This window comes from Daldinia childiae (assembly GCF_008694065.1).
Source record: "Daldinia childiae strain JS-1345 chromosome Unknown Scaffold2, whole genome shotgun sequence".
Lineage (NCBI taxonomy): Eukaryota > Fungi > Ascomycota > Sordariomycetes > Xylariales > Hypoxylaceae > Daldinia > Daldinia childiae.
Genome location: NW_022984643.1, coordinates 2,085,924 through 2,103,836, shown reverse-complemented (window position 1 = coordinate 2,103,836; position 17,913 = coordinate 2,085,924). Strand labels below are relative to the sequence as shown.

The window sequence follows — 17,913 nt, the reverse complement described above, 5'->3', positions numbered from 1 at the left end:
CCGTGCAAAATATTATAAAAAGACTAAAAATCAAAGTGTTACATCAGACAACTTATAAAGAGTCTTTACATAAACATACCTCCTAACTACTTAAGGTACCTAATATATATAAGCTACTATGCGCCATTTTTTTTATACGAGTAACTATTGGCAAACAAGTAAGAAAAGCCACAATGCTAATAAACTATCTTTCAGCTCGCCTTCAATTTCTGTACACAACAGAAACAAATGTGGCTTAAAAGGTTCATACGACAGGGCCGGTTAATTTACCCATGTATGCTGTACAACACACACCTACATCCCTCACATTAAGAAATAGGGCCTCCCACTCCACTCTCGACGCTCCAGGCCCTCTAAATCTGACGAAACGAAGACGTCGCCCCCAATGAGTGGCATGTTCATCTGTTCGTTCAGAGTTTAAAACGAATATTCGGTGGTCCTTCGTCCTTAACTATGGGTTGACCAAATACTACGCCAATAATCAATCGCAAATATTGCTACACCTAAGGACTGTAAATATCGTGGGTAACTCACCGCAATGTAACTGATACCCTATAATACTACCTCAACACCAGGTAAACTTGACTCGTCGTATGCAGATCAACGACCAGCACAGCGCTTGCGCGTTTCTTCCTTTTTTTATTTTATTTTTTTTAAGTTTCTAGCAGTTTTATTCTCCGTATCCTCAAACGTCTCGATACAAGACTACCAAAGTTGCTAGGTAGTTTCTACCTGTTACCAGTTGCTTATCAACTATCATAGGTACCTACATACCTACACCTATGGTCAAAGTTGATTTCACTTGGAGTTTAATATAAACACAGTTTCGGCTTATCCGTCTTATAAGCCTAGGTGCCATGGTGTCATGGGTACAGGTATATTTCCGAATAAATCATACCTAGAAAGCTAGTGGCTTCTTGTTTCTTATATCGTGGCTTAACGTTGACTTTATTTTACAATAACAGCCTTCTCCAATACACACATCCGCAGCGTTGCATTCGCACCTTTTATCCAACGGTGGGATCCAACGGATATTATCCAGACATACATAGCCTAGAATAAACCTAACCACAAGTATCGACGTTTCAAGTGTTGCATTGATAGCGTATGTCGCTGATCCAGCATTCCTTTCCCCCCAATCTGGTACTGTTACCCTAGGACCGTTCTCACACCATCGATCAGGGCACCGTTTTAACGGCTTCGTCTTCCGCACCAAGACCTTACCATAGCCTCATATTCGGGCCTGGGACCATACTTGAAAACCTTGGATGATCTCATCCTTGTGTCCGTGTCTCAGTGTGTACTTTCGGGGATGGTAGAGCCAATTATTATTTCTATCTTACCTTCCCTTCTCCTTCAGCCCAAAAGTTCTCGCCTCTTTGGTTGTTAGCAGCGAATCAGCTCTATGATGCTTTTTCCCTCCGATATACGACATTTTAATTACACGTGATCTTGAAGGCCCTCAATTACAAGTCGAAGCTTAGCTTTTCTAAAGTCAACACAGGCCTACGCAAATTTGGACATCGTTGCGCCGGGCAAGTTGGATACGCCACGGCTGGGTTATAGGTGGATATAAGACAAGGGCGTCATGATGGTTCACTCAAGGCTATTCCGGTCATTCGTGGTCATCTCTAGCTTGACCCCGTTATCCCTCGCCGCTTTCCAACAAGTTAGCAACGATAGATGCAATTGCTTTCTCACAAATGGAAGCAGGGCAGATTACTTTACGAGCCATAAATTTTTTGACTATCGGGAGAAATCTGAGTATGCTACAGTGCCAGCCCTCATCGATGATCCCGATGATAGTAGTGAAGCCGACCCGACTAGCGATTACTTCTCTACCAATGAGTGGATTGATAATTGGACTCTACAAAATTGGAATAACAAAGCCTCATTATCCGGTGGCGTGAGCGATGCGACAACCCTAATGGTCAATTCACCCAACAATGTCTATTTTGAGAAGAATAATGATCCGGATGCCGACTCAAGCACATTCCTAACAATGAGAACAGCACGTTTAGAAGACTTTCAGACAGCATCCGAGTTTGAATCTACAGTTCGAGACTATCATTTCCTATCGGCCAGAATGTATGCGAGGACGATTGGTGCGCCGGGAGCGGTAACTGCAATATTTACCTACAGAGATACTGCCAACAATACCGATCTCACCAAGGTTCAGGAATCAGATCTGGAAATTAGAACAATCGACCCTCCTGATCATGTCCAATACACAAACCAACCGTCATATACTTCTCTAGGCCTCGATGTCCAGGAAGCCACTCGGAACGTTACGATCCCGAAGAAGAGAGACTGGACAAACTGGGCGGTGTATCGGATGGATTGGAGCCCGGGAGCTACGACTTGGTACATTAACGGTGACGAAGTCGCCTCGATCTCCTTCCAGGCACCTCGCGATCCCAGTCTTCTCATTCTTAACTCGTGGTCAGAGTACGTATTTTAAAAAATTATTCCCACTTGTAACCTTTTTTTTAATATAATCCCGCTTAATCCCTTGAGACCGACTTGTCACTTGGCTTTTCTTATGGGTTAGGGTCCCGACTTATGACCGGCGATGTACGAAGTTTGTTACAAGAAAGCAGTATACTAACGCTACACAGCGGCGGATCCTGGACAGGCAATATGAGTGTGGGAAAAGAAGCTTATCTTCAGATCCAATGGATTGAACTAGTCTACAATACGACCGGCTCTTCAACGTCGAAGAGGGACGACGAGTCCTGTTTTAATATTTGTAGCATCGACGAGACGGAAAAGATAGGCACCCCGGTGCTACTACAAGGCAGTGCTTCGGGTATCCTGGAGCAGATGGGAAGTTTTGCCGGTCTGGTCTCGTGGGTCTCTGTATTATCTATGGTTACAGCTTTCTGGTAGATGTCATCCGGAATAGGGGATTAAAAAAAGTACCGGGCTTTGAGAATGTCTCTATTAGTATACTGTAGATGTCATTCACTCTTAAAATAAATATAAATCACTAATAACTTATCACTCGTAAAAATACACAGCGAACGTCCACAGCCCTCCTCTCGGAAACGTAATTCCTAAATAATATAAGCTCCCAATTTCCTGGAGTCCTATGCTTATACGAGGTGACGAGCCTTGGATGTCTACTATCTCTACGTAGCTTTAAGGTATTTAGGTTGCCCCGAATGGCACGCGCCTTGGAAACGGGGGGTTTCCACAAGTAAGTCTCCGCCATTTCCCGACGGGAGCTTCCTAAGGAGGCGTGGCCCGGGACGATGATAACGTGTGCCGTATTCTAAGTTCGTTAATATTTAGGGTTCGAGACGCCTAAGGTGTCGGTTTTAGAGTTGATTAATAGTAGTTGTATTACTCGGGCCCTGGAATTGAGTTATCCTATTGCCGATTCACCAGTACCTGTTTGAGTCGTTGTTAGATATCTAGATTTTGTGAGTACTTAACACACCTTGATCATCCAAGCGTTCATGCGGGGCTTAAGGTATGTGGTTATCAGCAGCTTTGCCTGGGGAAGTTAAAATAAGAAACAGTCTCTCGGGCCTCTCGTGGTGTACATACCTACATAGGTAGTAGTGCTTGGTCAAATCGTAAGGCGAATGAGTAGGCGTTATGTGCTTAGACTAGGGGTCGTAACATCAACAACTAATAGGTATTTTTATGAGAATGTGATTACTTAGGTACCTATCACTTTTCTCCTACTTCCCGCTGGCTTCTGCGTGAAATTCGAATTAGATTCAACGAAGGCCGAAGGACCCAAACGAAGGGATGTGAACGGTTAAGGGTTATTTAATCGAAAGACGAATTAGAAAGATGCTACCAAGGTGAGTCTATAAGGTAGTTTTCAACGACATCGAAGTCTTTCCCTTCGCTCCGTCGCTAATTTAAGATAATAGTATGAAAGGGAGCGGATTCTATTATCCCACCTAGAAATGAAAACATAGGCAATTAATTTAATAATGGATTTTCCTAGAAAGTGGTATTACTCTACACCGTATATACATATTCGTTGCCGTATCTTGGTCTTGTTCGAGGCTGGAAGTCTACCATTAAGGACCGTATAATAAAAATAGGTACTAAAAACCATTTCTAATATAGCAAGATATACTTGTTGGTGTCGGCTTTGGTAGCAGTTGATTCCAGACAACTCAGTTAATTAAGAGCCATGCATGCATTGGTAAGGTATCATTCTATTGTATATATGTATGCGTATCTGAAACCGGGAAATCCACCCCACACAATTGTAGCCTTTAACAAGGACGGGACTAGCATACTATGATCATCAAGCGAAGATCCTTGTTAATATTTCGTATGCTATAAAGCTAGATTTCGCTAGTTTATTAATATAATCTCCCCTGGGATGGTAGTGGGTTGTAGATCCATTTATGGAGTTGTCGCTATTCATATGGACGCGTTATAGACAGCATCGTGGTCATAACTTACACCGAGTTCCTAAGAGTTGCTAGAGTTTAAGTAAGAAGCGAAAGTATTAGGGGCTCTGTAGCATGTAAATTCGCAATGCGATTGTTATGAATAGTATACCTATGTCATGTCATGATGTACATAACGATCCACCGATCCACCCCTTGCAAGGTTGTGCGTTTCGCAGACATAACAAGCCCCAGATCTGGCTCCGAATATTGCCTTTTCCGGAGATCGCGATGCTTCGATCGAATGGTCGCCTGGCCATGACATCCGGGTAAAACGCGACCTGCCGTGGTCACAGGAAGGTGTCCGCCCCCTCATAGGCACTAATACATATATATACTTGTTGTTATGCTTTTCTTCACTTGATCTTCACTTCATTCTACTATTTCGCTGTTCGAAACAAGAACTGTCTCAATAAGGAATATCAAGATGAAGGTCTCAACCCCCCTGCTCTTCCTATCCGGGGCCATCGCCGCCCCGTCTAACGACATCGAAGCCCGCCAGTCCTGCGCCAAGGTGCACGTTATCGGCGCGCGCGAGACCACCGTCCCCCAGGGCTTCGGTAGTTCGCAGGCCATGATCCAGCTGATCCAGGGAGCGTACCCCGGGACGACGTCCGAGGCCATCGTTTGTAAAGCCCCCCCCCTTTTCCACATTACATTATCTTCACTCCATGCCCCTTAGAACTATCAAATCTAGCAATATCGATACTGACGCATATGCACACGCCCAGACCCCGCAGCAGGCGGCAACTCTTACGGGTCCTCCGTGACGGCGGGGATCAAAGCGGTAGTAGACCAAGTCTCGGCCTTCACCAAGAAGTGCCCGAACACGGCCGTCGTGATGGTGGGCTACTCGCAGGGCTCGCAGATCATGGACGACGCGTTCTGCGGCGGGCCCGACGGCAGCAGCATGAGCGGGACGGCGGCGCCGCTGCCGGCCGACGTCGGCAAGCACGTCAAGGCCATCATCTTCATGGGCGACCCGCGCAACGTGCCGGGGCTGAGCTATAACGTCGGGACGGCGAAGGCTGGCGGTGTAAGTTCTTTCCTCATCCTTTCTTTATAAATGTGGCTGGCCATCATCCATCCCTATTTCCTGTGTGATTAGTTTGGTTACTAGCCCCGAAGTAGGTAGGTAGTCTGTCTAACCTATGTGTCTATCCAGTTCGCCGCTCGGCCCTCGGGTTACCAGTGTCCTGCCTACGCGGATAGGATCAAGTCGTACTGCGACGCCGAGGACCCATACTGCTCTAACGGCAACAACGCGCAGCACCACCAGCAATATGTCCAGATTTACGGCCAACAGGCTCTCGCCTTCGTTAAGCAGAAGGTCGGCTCCGTATAAGAAAGCATTCTTATACCGAAATATGCGTATCTAAGTAACTCAGCCATGGATGAGGACCGGGGAAAGGAGTATAAAAACTTCAATTGTATATATAGTTCAAGCGGTATCAGATAGGTGGGCTCACTAATTCGAAAATCCACGAGGATATGTTATCTATAACCCGTTAAAATAAGATTTCATAATTAAGAAATTGCCTGGGTTGCTAATGGAAGTTATTATATCTTCAGATATCATGTTACACGATGAATAATAGCCTACTAGTTGGAAAAATAATGAGTTCCATATGTTAGGATATTCGTAATACTTACAAGTTAGGCGTTACTGAAGGCACAATGAACAAACAAATGCTAATAATATAGTCTATCAGTGCTTCCGCGCCACCATTACAGGCTTTATAGTTACAGTGTCTCCTGCTCCGAGCTTTTCTATTCATAAAACAAGTCTGCCTGGCTCCACTTCTAGCACCGTCTTAACTCTTTGTAGGAATTCCTTGGCTCTCTTCTCCTCAGCCTCTGGTACAGAGAGACCAAATATATTGGTACCGGTGGATATTCCGGCTTGCGAGCTAGTCTTTCGTGGTTTTGGCGCAGACGCCTTCGCTGAGCCTGCTAAGAAGTCGATGATGTCGACTTGCTTTTTGGGCTTAGGTGCAACGCCGGTGAAGGACGGCGAAGGAAGAGCGGAAATTTGAGGAATATAATGGCCGCGGGAACCCTTCGGGCTAGCCTTGTCTAATCCTAGAACTTGGTTAAACAATTCGTCGGCTGTTGGCTTATAATTTGATGGCAAGGGCAGCTCATCATTAGCCACTTCCGTAGCCCTCGCTACAAATGTTGATAACGGTATGAATGTGCCGATAGTGTCCTCGATCTTCTTCTGGACCTCTATCACTGTCGCAAGCGATATCGGTAGTGTTACTATTGAGACCTTGCGAACGGGGGCCTCTGATACAATATTTTCTTCCTTCTTCGGGGCCTCCTTAGGAGCAGCAATCTTGATGTTGGAGAGGTCAAGGTGTGAATTGTGGTCAAATCGTGCTTTAATCTCTCCAGGTCTACTAGAAGGTGCGCTACCGAGATATGCGAGGACATCACCCTTGAGCAAGCGTCCAGCAGGGCCCGTTGGCGTTATCTCGCTAATAGCAGACTCGTCCAGCTTGTGCTCCTTTACTAGGTGCTCGACTGATGGATAAAGAGGGTATTTCTGGGGCGGTGCCTTCTCGCCGGTCCTCTTCGGTCCACTAGACCTTTTTTCTGGAGCAGCGCTCTGAGACTCTTGCTTGCGCTCCGGTTCCTCTTTCTTGGCTTCCTTCTGCGCAGGCTGTTCGTCGGCAGGAATCTCGAGTGAATTAATGTCGTCGCCGGACTCTGCAACAACACCAATTCGGCTGCCAACCTGAATGTTCTTACTTCCATCTCCCTGAGTGATTTTTACGAGGATTCCATCGTCTTGCGCTTCAACATCCATGGTCGCCTTGTCTGTTTCGATCTCGAGTAAGACATCGCCAGCGGAAAAGGAATCGCCCTCCTTGAGTTTCCAGTTTGCGATATTGCCTTCCGTCATAGTTGGCGATAGAGCCGGCATGGTGAAGTTTTGTGCCGCGAGCGAGGCAGCGGAGGTGCGAAAGCCTATATGGACCTAATTAGCTATACACGCGCGCGAGAGCTTCTAACGGATTAAAATACCTCGACTTGCGACATCTTGGGCGACCCGTCGGCTTATAAGCCGTGTTGTTAGGCGGGTTGCTGTCGCAAAAGATGCCATTGTCGGCTTCTAAAGAAGAAAAGGTGAAGCTCAATTGAGCCTTTTTTTTTTTTCTTCTTCTTCTCTCGTTAAAAAGGGATCCCGATTCGGAGCTTATGAATAAATGCTACGGTTGAGCTTGTTGGGGATTCTCCGGCCTCAACCGAATAATTATCGGAATTGGAAGGGACGCTATAAAGTTTTACCGTTTCCTTGTCCCCTAGAACCCTGTAGGGCTCCCGACATTGAGGTGAGGTTCCATATGGAAGGGACCCACTAATTAAGCCTTAGTGGCAGGGGTTGATACATAGGTACATGTGTACTTCGGTACTTGAGATTATATTCACCTTGCCGTATCGATAAAGAATAATTAAGAAATTCAGCTCCATTAAAGCTTTATCAAATCTATAACCCATCATCCCACCATCTAAGTTGAAATTATATGACTACCATATTGTCATTCTTTACCTGGTCATGTCAATTGGATTATTTAGCTTATAATACGCAATACGCAGATGACGACACCTATATCCTCTTGCCGGGGGTGTACCCGCCCTATATTTATACTCCATAACTCTCTCAGATCATCTATCCGAATCACCAGAGTCCCGTCATGGCTCCAGCCAACTTCCGCTCGAACGTGCAGTCGATCGTTCGCAACGACGGGACTTAGATTCGCATCTCCAAAGCAAAAACCAACAATCCCTTTAAAACCTACAGTCTTATCTCCAGCAAAGAGCGTACCATCTCCAATACTAAGTTTTGCGCAGAAGCTCGCAGACAAGTCTTCTCCGACGATCTTATACGAAGCAGCTCCCCAGGGAGTCTTCCTATTCTCGAGTTACACGGCTGGTCTCTTTTTCATAGGAGCCGCCGCTATCAACATCGTTGTAAACGTCTATAATCTACCGGAAGGACTCCATTGGATCGTTAGTATTGGGTTTGGTATGGTGGGCTTACTTCTAGCCGCTTGCGGGACCAGGTTTGCACTGATGCCCGCAGGTATGATACGTTCTATCAAGGTACTACCAGCCCGGCCAGTCAAGGCGCTAAACCCAGCCGCGAAGACGGCTACACCGGAAAATCTACCAGTGCGGCTTGAAATCGAAGCTCGACGCACTGTGCCCTTCCCAGGTGTACCGCTACGTCGCATACAAGCTGATCCAAATGACGTGGTCATGAAGGCGCCGCTGTATAATCGCAAAGCACCCCCTTCGGACTACGAGAAGATGCTTATGAAGAAGCAGGACGAGGTCCGGCGTAAGCAGGAGCGCGAATACGAGATGAACCACCTAATGACTGCACCGTTCAGGCACGGAAAACAGGTCTTCTCGATGCTCTTCAAGAACTTCCGCCGCGGATTAACAGGGGAGGGATTTGCCCCAATTATGATCAATGGGGTTAAATACAAACTCGATATCACGTCAGCATATGTACTAGAGGAGGGACGAGCTTTAGATAGGATCGTGAAGATTGATAAATAATCTCGCCTTGCCTTGTCAAGGTAATAACACGTCATAAGTTGTGGGATACGACATTGTACGATTAGGATGATCTATCTGAGTGCATTTATACCTGTTAGAGCATCGCACAGAAAGTGGGAGCTTCAAGCTCGATAGGTTCGAATAGATTGCCTATCTAAGTAACTAGCTGATGTACCCAATGGGATATCGCCCTCGAGACTTGGGAGTACGTATGCCCCGTGGGTTGTGCAGCCTTGTTCGACGTCTTGGAAAGTTACTAAGTCCAGTATATCTAAGAGATGATGAAAGCCGGATGATTCCGGGATGGGGATCAGGTGGAGTCGATTTAAGTTGACTTCGTCTATCGAAACAAGAACTCCCATACCGATATGTATAATATACTGTCACAAGGCGCCCAACGTATAAACAAACAAATATATGTAATCTCCCTCTCGTCATATTTTTCGATTCTTCTTTATTTTGGCGATTATAAGATGGAAGTCTTTGTTTTAAAAGTATGCAAAGTTCGAAGACATTTCCTCTTAAACATGTCTCAAAAGCCGAGGCTCTAAGTTAAAAGGGAGAAACATATTGCTCCCGAGACATCTAAACTCATCACTGGAAAAAAAGCAATTGCTGACTCACATATCAGAATACTCGACACGAGGATAGGATGAATCTTCATTGGTCCTTGTTTGACTGTCTAGCTGAGCAGCCGCGTACTTGAGACATTCTCTCGGCACGAAGCTCAGATGATGCACCGCTATCGGACTACCAACCGAAAGCACCTAATGTCTGCGCTGGGCGGGTTCTTGGGGGAGAGGATGAGATATAATCTAGACACTAGGACACTACTTATTAGTGTTCAACGAGCTATGTGGAGCAGAGCTTGCTATTACCTACTTCGTTATCCTCAAAGCCTTTGATCTTCTAGCCTTATCATCACTACTAATTACCTGTTAATCGATATGTAGGTAGGTACCCAGGGCTTGGATCCAAGGCGTTCGTTCTTGGCGTATTATATACCTACTTCATATGATTATAGAGTAAAGAGGTAAGAGGTCAACAGCAGAGGTATAGATGAGCCTGCCTATATAACTTTGATAATGGAACTATAAACATCCTTTCTATCATTCAATAGAAGACTTTGCATTTTAATTCGTAACACTTACTTTACACTATTCAATTTACAAATCTTCATGTAAGATCGTTATCACCAAATACCTAAGACTTACACGTGAAGAGTTACCCGAAATTACTTGTTTTTACCAGCTTTACATTGGTTACCATACTTAGAACAGCACATTCTGCGTAACTACCTGAGTATTTAATGAGGTATATAGTAAGTACATAGCTAGAGCTCTACAATCACTTCAACATTAGGGCAGTCAGGATTTGGGATTTCTCCTAAGTACATGTTACTACAGTACCTATCTAAACTTATCGCCGTCATGGACCAATATCTTCCGCATTGTCGGGCCATACTTTGAATAAACACCGTCTGAATCAGTGCCCTGCCGAAAGATGATTAGACTAGTAAACACGCCTACACGAGGCCAAATGAACGGCCGGCTCGACATCTTGCTAATATATGACGTGATATTCCCAGCATGTTTTCCGTGGCATACTTCCTATATATGACATCTAAACCTGTAGTTATTAATAGCATACCCTAGGGCTATCAACGGCTCATAGAGCACACTACCAAAGTAAAGATAAGTTCATATCAGCAAATATAGCCATGCATAGCACTGCCCCAACCGGAGCTAGGTCCGTATTGAATCACGATTCCATGCCGACGGACAGCCCGATCCATTTCACAAACGGCCGTTTCCGTTGGTCAATTCGGGGTGTGGCGCAAACATCCCGTCCTTGGTCCAGCTTCACGGCAGCTTGGCATCTGCGCCCAGCCCGCCCGCCGTGGTACAGGGGGGGGAAAGATCGCCCAGCTGACTCGTCGCCCGGCAGTGACGGCAAACAAGGCTTACCGTTATCAGATAATGGTCAAGTTTCGCCGGAAGCACAAAGTGCGTGCATACCTGCGTGGCCTCAGGAGTAACCACCACAGCGGAACGGTCGAAGCTCTACTCGTCGGCTGCTCCAACTCCGGTAAAAACCAGCTACCCGACACTGGGGATAGTGATACTGGTGTCGATCTGAAAACAACCTTGAAAAGCACGTGTATGTGGAGTCGAAACATGGACATGGGCATGGACATATCAGGGAGCTCTGATCGCCTAAGAACTGCTACTATGCTACTACCTAAGGTAGTACATAATGTCCATGGCATCTGTCATATAGACGTTTCTGTACATAAGGTATAGACGCCTGTAATACCAAAACGTCGACGATTTCTTCAATACGGATAAGTCCAACCAATCTTGTGTCACTAAACCCCCCAAAACGTTCTTCGACAAGGCGATCGCCGATGACTTCTATCATGCTTGTTCCACTATAATTGTACCGAGATCACGCGCCAGCATCGTACACTAGTCCCTGCGGGCTATAATACGAGCATCACAAAGAGCCGAGATATTTGGGTAAAATCCAGTAAAATGTCTTTTGTGATTTGACAAGTCATACTTCGCCGTTGACCGGTCCTATCATAATCGACATGTTCCTTACCAAGGCGGTAACCTACAGCAAAAGGTTGCTAGTGTGAATAATTTAAGGGGTTGTTGTACAGTATCCTTGCGCGGCCGCTTGCTGACAGCGGCTTCGTGCGAATTGTCTAACGGTAGACGACCGCCGCTGGGACGCCACGCTTCGGTCCGCAGCAATTAACTTGTGTCAGATCTAAATGTTTCAAGCATTGTCTTCGGAGTAATAAGAAATCCACTTATCTTGATAGAAAACTATCCGGCTCTAACATACGAAACTTGAAGTTGTATACTTCAACTAGGTAGTTAACTTGATATATTTTAACTCGGGTCTAATTAGACCATAACAAGATTATGAGTTATCTTAGAGCGCATTAGGGCAAACTAGAACAAAAGACTAATAAGAGAGAAAATCGACTAAGAAGAGGAAATTGTTTAAAATCTTTAGCGTTTACCAGAGCCGTTGAAAATCGTTGAACTTAGTAGCAATCATCATGTCGTATAACAGCTAACAGACCACGGAGTTGTGTGTTTCCATAGCACCGCATGTCTTCCGTATCACGATTGATTTGTAGATGAAGTTTAGTCGAGGCTGCGTATACAAACCCATGACCGTGGTCAGCCGTGCATGTTAGTGCCGGTCAGTGAGTGGTCAGACGATTCCCCACGCGATCGAAGTTCAGATCCGAGTTCAAATCCTTGTCGCCCCTCACTTGCCATGGCTTTTTTGCGGCTTGCCTCATTAGCCGATATGTAAGAAGGGATTGGAGGGACTATCGCCTATCGCTACGACAGGGATATGAGAAGGTATAGTGATATTCTATAAAGTGATGCTTCTCTGCAATGCGACACACAGCTTACCAACATCAATGGTAGGTAATTTAAAGTATTAGTAAATATCCTCTTCACCGCAAGATATATACCTGCAGCGATACGGCGAAGAGGGAGATATAGACGAGAGAAATAGACGGAACACGGGTGTGTATCGATCTCTCTTGTCGAGTCTGTGGCATATTGATCCCGTCGTGCTGCATAAGGAGGGCGCGTAGGGGTGGCGGAATGCAGTGAATGGCACGTACAGGACATGGATTATGCAAGGTTGCGAGCTGGGTGAAAGTTTTGTTCTCGACCGAGGGAACGGCGAGGCGGTGAGTGTCGAATTGGCGTATGGCGTATGGCGTATGGTTGTGCGAAACGACTAGATGCGACATTGGTTGGAATGTTGAAGCGCCAGCCTACGAGGCAAGGCGGGCCATAGTATTCTATAGGCAGTCCAAGAGCAAGTCCATGGCAGGTCATCCGTTTGGCCGTCAGGGTTCCAATCCAGTATCGGATATGGGTTTGAGAGTTAGATGAATTGGATCGGTGTCTCTTATTACTGGTCAGATGATTTTACTGCATAGGTAGGTACATAATATCTTTCTTCTCGTGCTGCTCGTGGGAGGTGGGAGGTGGCAGGGTGGGTTCAAGGTGGGGGAGGGGGGGAAATGGAAGTCTTGGAAATGTATTTGGGTATTCGAGGGGGAGGGGTTTTGAAAAGAGATCGACATTTTTTCGAGTGATCTCCAGTTTACTAGGATTTCTATTTTAGTGCTTGGCCAGTGCTTTAGTGTGGCAGGTGTGGTTTAACGACGTAAGGGTGCAGATCACTAGCGGCTTTACAAGGGTATCTAACTTATAGGTAAATGGTCCGTGCGGATTTGCATTGCAGAACAATTGCTGCACAACCGCAGATAGCGCCGTAGATAATAGATAATGATAAGAAATTCCCAAAATCTTAAAGAAATTTGAATGCATTTAAATGCACGATGATAGACATCATCGATCAAATATCTCTTTCCAATTCTACGGCCCTGCAATAATAGCATAGCCCTACCTCCTGCAACTAATTGGCCGAATACTCATTTCTAGAACATTGACCCTGTGACTGAACTAACTTGACTAATTATCTTACCTATTTCAATACTACATATTATCAACTCTCAAGACGTCATATTTTGTAGTGACAACTCGCTTATAGTTTATGAAGCTATTACGGCGACGCGCTTAATGCGATGCAGTTCGACTGCATACGTTCGGCACAAGACCGATGAGGTTGCTTCTTAATGTGTCTAGAACCTCTCCCCTCTCCTACCGCATCTTCAAGCTTTGTCAGAAAAAAAAATCTTCTCGATATGCGGAGGATAATCTTTGAGACCTGCAGATGCAGTTGTAATAAGGATGGTAACACGACAGTCTGGTTTAAGAAATGTTACCATCTTGGGAGTTCCGGCACTGAGAGATTCTTCTAGGGGGGTGAGTTGGCCAATAAGAAGCCATCATCTTCTAGTCTTGGCCGACACTATCTTGCTTTGCTTCCTAATCCTCAGGCAAGCCACAATGATCTTTAAGGTCGCTGTATCTTGCCTGTGATAGGTAGAACGATTGCGTCGGCCACCGCTTTCTCGCACTTTCTTTTTCGTCCATCTCTAAAGTCGACGTTCCTGCAGCACACCCGATTTAGTGAAGTTAGGTAGGATAGATATAGACTTGGCTTTTTTTTTTGAAGCTTTACTACTCTTGCCAAGCTAGTGGGGTTTATAGGAACTAAGCGTGATGGGTTCTCGTGATGATGGAGATTGTCGAAATTTGAGGCTGTAGACCTGGAAAATATGAGTTTGTCAGTCATGCTGAAGCTATTATTTACGTGTAAGTTTATAGTAGCGTAGTTTAAAAGGAATTAAACAGTCAGCAATCATATCATCTCAACACGCTAGATATGGCGCCGACACCACGGTCAAAGCGGTGTGAGACTACCAAGTAGAAGAGGGGGAAGGGGAAAAAAACTTGTAGTTGACCTCGAGAAAGATGAACATGCGATGTTGGGAAGCGGTGTGACAAGTGTTAGTTACTGTGCAATACTCTTAACTATTTTTTTATACTTGAGGTTGCCGAAAGGCATGTTAGACGGATAGGCACCGAAATATGTAGGAAGTAAGGAAGTACAGTACATCATGCCTTGTTTAGTAGCACATATAGTAGTACAACCACAAGGTTCTATAGAATTTAGGGTCTTTAGGGTCTTTCTTTGGGGTCTATGGGGTCTTGATAGGAAATATGGATGCACATCACACTCGATGCCGAACATAAGTTCCATCAGTAGATTTACAAGACTTGTTCCATAATGACTTAGTCAATCTTGTCCTACTGCTAACGGCGGAGCGGCACGTCAGGTTATTACCAAACATATACTTCTAGGGTTCAGGTGTTGAGCATCATTGCCACGAGGGAATAAGTTGATAGACAGACGGGATCGTTCTAGTGCCTATCTTTCATATGGGCAATCTGGTCTCTCTTCCGGCTTTACCCCTCTCGTCAACTTCACCCCAGTCATCTATCTACATATGTCCTAGTCTTCAACCAACTATGCTAGAGACATTGGGTAGCACGCCATCAGTAAGCTTTGGTGCCATTCACATTATCTGAAACATATGCAAGAAAGAAGCCACGCGTTTGTGGTGATCATATTCGTACAGAACAGAGATGACAGAGTAGAGAATAGACCAGTGGGTCGTCAACTACGTCGTCAGGTCGTTTTGAAAGCAAGATGACATTGCTTTCATCAGGTGAACCTATAAGCGGCCGACGGTGTTATTGACGGACCCCAACTTATATCGTAGCAGTTATTTTCGTGTGCAGCCTATGACATAATGCCTCCCCACGTTCGGGAAGAACTCGAAGTTGTCAAGAGGGGGTCCTCGGGACCTAGATATCTAGCCTTGCCGGATTTGACGTATTATGGGTAGCCAACCTCCACTAGTATTGGGTAATTAGGCGTAGAAGAATGCAAGGCTTAGGCGACAGCCAATCAGTGAAAGAGTGTACCGTAATGGAAATCTATAGATGAAAGAGATCATCTTAATCTAGCAACGGCAACGAAACACGCCGAGAAGAACAGGACTAGGAGATGAACAAGTAAGTAAGCGGGCGAGCCAGTGAATGGATACAATATATGGAGCGATAGCCAAGATCAGCACATTACTAGTCAAGAGATGGGTTGATCAGAACCAAACTACGAATATAAGTCGTCTCAAAACTAGCAAGATTATGAAATAAAAGATCCGGCGCTTAGATGGCGTGTGTCATTAAATGAGTATAGATGATTAGACCTGAGGCTATTCAGACCCGCTTGTTCTAATAGATCATGGGATTCAAGCAGTGGACGCTAGATCATACGAGATGGGTAGGTGAGATACCTAGGTTAGGTTAGATTGGAAGGTTGGGTGGGGGGGGGGGGGGGGGGGGGGGGGGGGGGAGTGCACAGACAATGGTCTCAGCGTCCTTTGTACAAGTACAGAGCAGCGGGCGGGACATATTATGACGATCAGATACGAAGGATGCGAGATGAAGGAATGGACCGGGGACCCATGAAAGGACCCTGATATACGCTACCTCTGAAAGTGGGCAAAATTTACCTGGGACTTTATTAGCTAAGCTGCTAAAGCTGCCAACTGCTAAGCTCGCCTAGAGATCCCGGAGAGGATGGCGCTTGGGGGCTGGCGGCGCGGCGCGGCGCTTTAAAACTGATAATTAACTGCGAAGGATAACCCTGATAATATAGCAAAGTGTAATATCCGGCGTACAAGGAGGTGACCTATTGAAGAAATTTGTAAACAAAATGCAAATGAAAGTAAATAAAAGCTGAAGGGAATAAGGAAAACGGCGCCCTTGATATATAATAGGTTCGATATACGTGGCATATATGTATGTAAGTTTAGCAGGTTCAAAGAGGAAAAAAAAAAGTAAAAGAGAATAGGGGTGAGCTGCTGTGCTACGTAATAGGGGGTATATGTGAGACCTTTAGCCATTATATGCAGTATATGCAGTGTATTCCGTGTATAGGAGCTAAGTTGAAACATGAAGAGATATCTAGAATCTAGAATGTCAACAACAAAAAAGTGTCCGATAAAAAGCATATTTATCTTACGATCAATCTTGCATTCAACCTTAATAGTAGACCCCCAGATGGTTACAGAAGCTCGAATGTTATGTCCTGCATTGCATAGATTATCAGGTGTTTTTTTCAAAGGGAAAAGGTGATATTTCAAGTTGCAAATTGATGCCGGTTGAGGGGTCGTGAACCCATATTCGAGTCCCCATTGATATTGACATGGGTCGTGATCATACCTACCCAGTCCATAGTAATTAGCATCCGCACCGATTAAGAGTCTCGAGCATGTTCTTTGCATGGGGGTACATCCTGGTTGGTTCGTTGATACGCTTTGGCCTTGGTTGCTGGGCAAGCAACAGGCAAGCCGGGCAAAAGCTGGGCACCGACAAATTCAACCAAATTTCTTCTGCACTTTTCTACGAACCTCGTTTGAAATCGTAATCGTAGTCGTAATTTCTGGATAGTTTTTTTTATATTTTTTTTTATACTTGTCAGACAGGAATTATCCGATGCGATACCATTTGCTCGGATCAAAACCAAGTCTCTTTCCAAGGCCAGCACTCCTTGAGAGATGATTTGATTAATGTTAGCTTGTTGGGTTGTTAGGTTGTTAGGTATTATGTAGGAGTAAAATAGACCATGCATGATTGTCTCGCCGTGCTGATCGATATCCTAGCTAGGACGACCAATGAATAGACATTCCCTAGGTGGTTAGACTGCGACGACCGAGCAAGACGGATTCACATTTCATTATGTGCCTGGGTGGACATAGTGTAGCGTAAAACATTAAAGACATGGCAATTTGCACAAAAAAAAAACTGAAGTGGCCTTGTTACCTATATCATGTATGGTCTTCCTGTATGTATAGAGACTTTGCATATAATACTGATGCAAAAGCGCCCGTAAAGGTGTAAATGTAATGCAGCTGTCAAACAGACAAGACGAAAACTTTGTTATTGGTTGCAGTTTATGGCTGATCAGATCAAGTGTGACCTATCGAGTGGTCAAATGCGTATGGGTCCTTCTAATGAACCCACGCCCATCTGACGCTCTGGCGCCAAATCTACCTGAGCCTCGCCCACTTATGGGAAGTTACGGAACTTTTTGGTTCTAAAAGCTTGTAGGCGGCTCTAAGAGACAATAAGAGACAATGGCGGGGTGTCAGGCCTGTGTAAGGTGGCCTAAAACCGCTGTAAGTCACTATCAGATATTAGAAACAAGCACTAAAATTCCTACGGTGGGTGCAAGTCGAGTACTGGTACGTAGGCACGTAATTTTGCCCCAATACGGTGGACTATTAGTCCAACTGTGCCAAAATCAAGAAAATGGGTGGGAGCTATCCAAAAAGGGTAATTTAGTAAGCAACGCTAGGTGCACAGTATCCTGAAATACCTGAAATATAAGATTTTCT

At 45.2% G+C, this 17,913-nt stretch overlaps 4 protein-coding genes across 4 annotated transcripts; 3 read left to right on the top strand and 1 right to left on the bottom strand.

Moving 5' to 3' along the window:
- Positions 1–1,588: 1,588 nt before the first annotated feature.
- Positions 1,589–2,889, top strand: GL218_01487 (uncharacterized protein; the record flags this gene model as incomplete). The annotated part of the gene is made up of 2 exons (XM_033577959.1): positions 1,589–2,448; positions 2,619–2,889. 2 exons carry the CDS (start codon positions 1,589–1,591, stop codon positions 2,887–2,889), a joined length of 1,131 nt encoding a protein of 376 aa, XP_033438177.1.
- Positions 2,890–4,848: 1,959 nt separating this feature from the next.
- Positions 4,849–5,766, top strand: GL218_01486 (Acetylxylan esterase 2; the record flags this gene model as incomplete). The annotated part of the gene is made up of 3 exons (XM_033577958.1): positions 4,849–5,050; positions 5,153–5,457; positions 5,587–5,766. The coding sequence occupies 3 exons, from the start codon at positions 4,849–4,851 to the stop codon at positions 5,764–5,766; spliced, it is 687 nt and encodes a 228-aa protein (XP_033438178.1).
- A 429-nt stretch (positions 5,767–6,195) lies between these two features.
- On the bottom strand, positions 6,196–7,530 carry GL218_01485 (Pyruvate dehydrogenase complex protein X component, mitochondrial; the record flags this gene model as incomplete). The annotated part of the gene is made up of 2 exons (XM_033577957.1): positions 6,196–7,394; positions 7,452–7,530. 2 exons carry the CDS (start codon positions 7,528–7,530, stop codon positions 6,196–6,198), a joined length of 1,278 nt encoding a protein of 425 aa, XP_033438179.1.
- A 494-nt stretch (positions 7,531–8,024) lies between these two features.
- GL218_01484 (uncharacterized protein) lies at positions 8,025–8,993 on the top strand (the record flags this gene model as incomplete). The annotated part of the gene is made up of 1 exon (XM_033577956.1): positions 8,025–8,993. The coding sequence occupies one exon, from the start codon at positions 8,025–8,027 to the stop codon at positions 8,991–8,993; it is 969 nt and encodes a 322-aa protein (XP_033438180.1).
- Between the last annotated feature and the right edge of the window lie 8,920 nt (positions 8,994–17,913).